The 6526-nt window shown below is 42.5% G+C and overlaps 1 protein-coding gene across 6 annotated transcripts in view; it reads left to right on the top strand.

Annotated features, from left to right (window-relative positions):
• The window catches only part of LOC137518990 (polyamine-modulated factor 1-binding protein 1-like), a 539976-nt gene extending 536873 nt beyond the window's left edge, over nt 1-3103 (top strand). For all 6 annotated transcript variants that reach the window (XM_068237518.1, XM_068237520.1, XM_068237522.1 and 3 more), the window contains one exon: nt 2136-3103. In XM_068237518.1, coding sequence (XP_068093619.1) covers nt 2136-2579 — 444 coding nt within the window. In that variant the 3' untranslated portion in view covers nt 2580-3103. The remainder of the gene's footprint in view (nt 1-2135) is intronic.
• The last annotated feature ends 3423 nt before the right edge of the window (nt 3104-6526 follow it).

The raw sequence follows: 6526 nt of genomic DNA on the forward strand, positions 1-6526 counted from the left end.
CGCTGTTGAGTCATCTCAAAGTCTGCAGCGCATTACCGTATGACTTCAGTGATGCAGCGGAAGAGGAAGACATTGGAATCAATGGGCGATGCAGGAATTTAATCCCTGTGATATACTTCTTGTCTAGCAGGGAGTACGTCACTGAGTGGGGGTGGCGCTATGCAAATAACCGTCTGTGCTTTCTGCCGCAGGGTCATATGTTTGTAATTTTTTGCGCTGGAGTGGAATGCGGCACGAGCATTGCATCTCCATGGCAACGCAAAAAATAGGTGTAAAACAAGCCTCCAATAATGAATCACTGTAAGTAAATATATGTGTTATAATGACAGGAAGGACCGGGCTTTACTGAATCTTGTACAATGCAAGCACTATTGACTTTACAGTCATGTCTCGCCCAGAATGGCTGTTGAAATGTGATAAATGGGATTGAAAATTGTCTTGTAAAGATGAATAGATTTTGTTTTAATTCCGTATAAAGATAAGTGACACGAAACTTGATTCCAATTATTACTGTTTTAAAGTTTCCAAAAAAAAGAAAAATGAAGGGAAAGTATTAAAAGCTGGCACACTAATCATGTCAAATACCTAGCAAGCTTTATGAAGTGCACATCTTTGTCCATTATTCCACAGATGAATTTCAATGACTTGTATTTTATCATTTTAAGACCGCAGAACGATCCTTTAATTAACACTCAAATTGCTAAATACAGCATTTCAGTTACCGCTAATGACTAATCTTTACTTCTCTCTATGATTATTACAACCATTTAAAAATCTCTAACATTATCAAATCATGCAACGGAGACAGGCGAGATTTGAGATCATTTCTCTGGTGAATGCCCTTTCCATAGTGTTTCCAATGGATCTCATAAACTCAGCAGCTTCTAAATGATAAAGGGTTTCTCTGCTTTACAACAAAAATCTACAATGTATAACACGTCATTACCAGGGGCGTAACTAGAAATCACTAGGTCCCCCTGCAAAAATGTAGATGGGGCTACCCCCACCCCAGGTTTAGGTGCCGAAGCAAGTGGTTTCAGTACACCGAGCTCACTGCCAGGTGCCCCCAGTACAGATAGCCAGGTATAGGTGCCCGTCACCAGTATAGCCAGGTATAGGTGCCCCCAGGATAGCGAGGTATAACAACAATAACAATAATATTTATATAACGCTTTTCTCCCTGGGGACTCGAAGCGCTGTATAGGTGTATAGTGTATAGGTGTATAGGTGTAAGTATAGGTGCCCTCATTATTGCCACCCCCAATATAGCCAGGTATAGGTGCCCACATTATAGCTAGGTTTAGGTGCCCCCCAGTATTGCCAGGTATGGGTGCCCACAGTACAGCCAGGCATGGGTGCCCACAGTATAGCCAGGCATGGGTGCTCCCAGTATAGCCAGGCATGGGTGCCCCTGGGTTTCAGCGCATGAGGGGAGAGCATTGACCACCCACATCAGCAGGGAGGGGGGGCACTCCCCCCTCCCACACCTCAAGCTCTCCCCTCAGCACTCCCCCCTCCAGCATTAATCAGTGGCAGTGGGCAGGGACACAGAATGCGGACATACCTCCATGCGTTCCACCACCGGACTGTAAAAAAGGACTGTTCACATATTTTTTCTTTTTGTCCAAAATCCTCTGTTTTGTGCCAGGTGTCTGGGGCCTGGTGCGTGTCAATGGTCCCACCAGTCACCTTTTCTGACCTCTCTCCACTTCAGCTTACCAAAAAGACCACATGAGAGCCTCAAATCTACTACCTTGCCCCATTATATCTTAATCCATCACCGTGACACTGTGTATAAGTAAACAATGTCATTTAGGTATGTACAACATGGTAGAGATGAGATCAAGTGAAGAAAGGTTTAGTCCAGATTTGCTTCCAGCTTAACATTTCCAATAAAGATTGCATTTTAAGCTTACTGCTTAGCAGAATGGCTGCTCCGTGCATTTATATTTTGTAGTTTCTTTTGACTTCAGAGCAAAAAAGCGAAAGACTGGAATGACAGCTGTTGAAAAGCTCAAAATGATGTATGATGGAACGGTTTGCTTGTTTTAGGTGTACTGTGTTAAAACAAGTGATCTATATCTAGTAAAATACTAAGGCAAACCAGATAATCTTTCTGTCTTTTTCTAACCCAGCTAAATGAATTAAACCAAGAAAATGGAAGCTTGCAGCAGCAGTTGGAAGCTGAGAAGCTGAGATGTCAACAGCATGAACGTCATCTGGAGACCTGCAATCAGACTCTCTCTAATCTCTTCACTCATCTAAAAGTCCTACAAGAACAGAGAGATTCCCTCCAGAAGGAGCCCCCTTACAGAAACGTTTTATCCTGCAGCCAAAACAACCTCATACCCCCTGTAAGCACTGGATCTCATAAGCCGTATCAGACTCACTCCCCAAAGGGAATGTTCAATGGGGGATCTGAACAGTTACTATTAAAAAGTTCAGGAGACAAGTCCTATTGGATACAACGAAGTGGAGAGCTTTGTAATCAGTTTCAAGACAGCACAGAGAGCTGGATGGAAAAAATGAATGGACTTATGGTACAGATACAACAATGCATAGGAAGATCCAGCAAGTGAAAGTGTTTCATGAATGCCCTTTTATGTGAAATTATTCCCTGAATGATATGACAAATTCTTGTTTTACCAAGAAAAATCCGTGCTTTGGGATCATTCATTCTAAATTGTATTAGGGAGGGGCAGAGGCAAATCTGCCACAAACACAAAACCAATCAATCCAAATTTCCAATTAGCTGTGTTGCACACTAGCACAGTGTCTCGAGAAACAAAACTGTACCCACTGTGTCTGAGGAGGGACCACGGCAGAGAAGGTCACCCAACTGACCACCTCTTGCCTCGGCACTCCACGAAGCGCTCCATGTGGCACTGCAGTCTCCTGATTTAGTATTGGGAGTAGGGATGCTCGGAAAAGCCCATTTCCGATTCTGCCGAAATTCCGATTTTCCTCAATTCCAATTTCTGTTTTTCTCATTTCTGTCTTTCCGATTTTCCATTTTTTGATCTTCCAATTTCTGAGGAGTATTTTGTCATTTTTTATGCATCAGAGAATGCAAAAAATTACAATAAAAAATGTAAATCAGAAATGTTGTGATTGGTCTAAAATTATTGTGGTAATCCGATTTTTGCAGAGAAATTCTGCATTCTCTGATTGGTCAAGTGCTTCTGAGTTCAGTAATTGGGCTAAAATTACAGAGTTGTGGTTAATTGGTTGTCCGCGGAATTCCGTTTTCCGAATTTTGATCGTAAATGCGGAATTCTCAATTCCGAGGAGTCCAGGGGCATCCCTAATTGGGAGGATGAAGCTCTGCAGCAAAAGGCAATCATCAAGGTAAAGTAGCCCCTTACTTGGACACAAGCGAGTACAGTTTCCCTTTAAATGAAACTGTGTCCACTCATCCCTATTCATCACACATTGTACACACCACCTTGATCAAAGCTTTGCATACCAGAATTGATTAGACCCAGGCTATGGGGCCATATAGTACACAAGCTCCACCAATGAAATTCAACCTCTGAGTGTCCACATCATAAGGCAGTCTTCACAAGTAAATATTTCCCAGTGTAAATGAAAAATAAAATACACACTAAGTGCAAACCTTTTAAATAAAGTGAGGTCTTTTTTGCATGCACGGAGTAAAAGAGAAAACAAACTTACATCCCAGCTTCATATGACACAGTGGATCCTATATACATAACCAGCACTTTGATCAATTATTGCTGCCTCCTCTCCACCCAACTAGTTTCGTTCTCACTTTATCCGGGTGCCTACAGTGAACACTGCTATTCCAGCGCAGCAGACTTGGGCGCAGCCAGCGCTACCATAGACCGTAATAGGAATTACGGCTATAGCGGCACACAGTGAGTAACTTCGGTGCCGTCAGAAGACAGAGCTGAAGTTACTTTTTAAACACTGTAATTCGGCCTCCAGCAATTGCTGGAAGCCGAATTATTTCATTCCCCACTATCCACGTGGACCTAGAGGGGGAATAGTATTTCATGTTGCTGGGAACTTGTGCAGAAGCAGGATAAGCTATACCGGCTGTATCCTGCGCCCAAGTCTCCCGACGGTGATTTCTCTTGTACGTGCCTACAGTTCATGCTGATGTTGAGGCTAAAATATTACGAGCTGTTACTAAGTTGTGATATTTTCGATGTATCAGCTGATGTCATGTCAAAGTTATGAATATTATCCTGGCTAATATGTACTGTACATCTTAAAATTAAAATATATCGCTGACAACAGGAATTATGGGAAACCTATTTCAAATCCAACTAAGTGCCACAAGCTAGTGACAGTTACAAGATTTGTAACAGATGTATAAGACACTAGACACACCCATGATGCGGTGCAGAGGAGTCCCCAGCCTCACATCCTTAATTTATTTTTATTTTGTTTTTTCAAATGCACCAAAAGCACCAGGCAAAATGTTCAAGGTATATTGGATATGACTTAATTGTAGATTTATTTTTTTTTATTTATTTTTTACTTTAGATGGGCTTTACATTTTTTATGTCTGGCCTTGGGACTTAAATTCTTTTAAAGCAGTATTGTCACCATAAAAATCAAATTTCAACAGCAACTGGTCTGAGTGTATTAAGTGATGAAGATGCTAATCCTGCATTTAAAACTTGCAAAACGTTTTCTGTTGTTATGGTTTAGAGTTATCACATACTTTAGGAGCACTGGCCCTTTAGTAGTCAGTGCCAAACAGATGAATGCTGGGGGTTCTTTTTATTTATAATATATTCCTCCTCTTCCATTTATTTTGCTGCCAAGCTTCTTATCTGAAACACGATCCCCTGCTCACTTGTGTTTACAAGCAAGGCTGAGGTGACTCAGCGATTGGAGGAGAAAAAAAAAAGACAGTGCAGTTCCTAGTATACACCTCAGTGGGAGTGTCTGAAGACTCTGGGAGGAGGGCAGCTAATGAATACACAATGAGCAAGAGAAGGGAGGGAGGAAAACAAGAGTCAGGAAGGATATGATGTCCGCATTAGCTTGGCAAAATGGCCACTGCCAAGAACAGGATTTTCTGCTTTTCCTTTATCAAATTCACAGGACTCATTACGTGGATAGCACAATACATCTGCTATGTAAGTAGAACTAGTATTTATCTACTTATATATGTGTTTTTTATTTCTAGGTTAGCATGGGTGTCGCTTGTTCTTTAAAGACTTTTTGAGACTAGCGGAATCAGTGCAAAAAAATTGTAATACACAAAGCAGTCATTAATCTAGCTTTTGCATTATGGATCTGAAGAACATACAGATAATAGGATATCAGTAATTTTACTGATATTCTACTTTTCCCAATTACCGAGAGAAGAATATCGGTAATTATACAGATATTCTTTTATGCCCTACTGTACAGTAATTTTTACCCTAACCCTACCCTATCTACGCCTAACACTACCTCCTCCCCCCCACCTACTCCTAACATTAACTCCGTTCTTCTATATACCGAACACTAACTCAGAGCTTTGGATTTTTTTTTTGCTTTGCTGGCTATGTTGCCGCACTCAGGAGATCATGCTCGGCGACCGGCCAGTTGCAGGTTTACGGAGCATCTGCAGGTCCACCTTCATGGGGCAATGAAATATCAGAGCGGGAAGCTGCGAGCTGTTGCAAAGTTTGCCAAAATTGCCACCCAAATTAAAATGCTGGGAGCTGAAAAACTCGTGAAGCTGAGAGTTGTTGCAGAGTCACTGATATCTGCTTCCAGTGCCCAAAAGAAAAAGAATGCTGGGAGCTACTGCAGAGTCACGGATATCTGCTTCTAGTGCCCAAATTAAAAAGAATACTGAGAACTGAAGCCACTAGGGATGCAGGGAGCCACTGCAGACTCACCAATAGCTGCGGTTGGCACCCAATTAAAAAGAATGCTGGACGTTGCAGCCGCTAGGGAAGCTGGAAGCTGCTGCAGAGTCAGAATCACTGATATCTGCTCCCTGCTTCCAAATGAAAACGCATGCTGGGAGCCGCTGCAAAGTCACCGATATCTCCTTCCGGAGCCCAAATTAAAAAGAGTGCTAAGAGCTGGAGCCACTAAGGATGCAGGAAGCAGCTGCACACTCACCAATATCTGCGCCCGGCACCATCATAAAAAAAAAATGCTGGGAGATGCTGCCTCTGGGGAAGGTGTGAGCTGATGTGGCAGTCACCGATGTTGGGCTCTCAAATTAACGAGAATCAGGGCTGGATTTACCATAAGGCACTGTAGGCATGTGCCTACAGGCGCCTGATGATAGAAAGACGGCTCACTTCCCTCCCCTAGTGCCTACTTACCTCCTTTCCTTTGCAGAGTCCTGACATTATTCACCCTGCTCTCGGTATTCTTTTGATCAGATCTCCCTTCATCTCTAGCTACTTAATACTGATGTTCTTCTAGCTACCTAATACTTGGAGGCACCTTTCACTACTTAATACTGAGGATACCTCTGGCTACCTAATACTAAGGGGCACTTGTAGCTACCTATGACGAGTAAGGGAGAAGTGACAGCTGGGCC

The sequence above is a fragment of the Hyperolius riggenbachi genome, chromosome 5, assembly GCF_040937935.1.
Source record: "Hyperolius riggenbachi isolate aHypRig1 chromosome 5, aHypRig1.pri, whole genome shotgun sequence".
Taxonomy (NCBI): Eukaryota; Metazoa; Chordata; class Amphibia; order Anura; family Hyperoliidae; genus Hyperolius; species Hyperolius riggenbachi.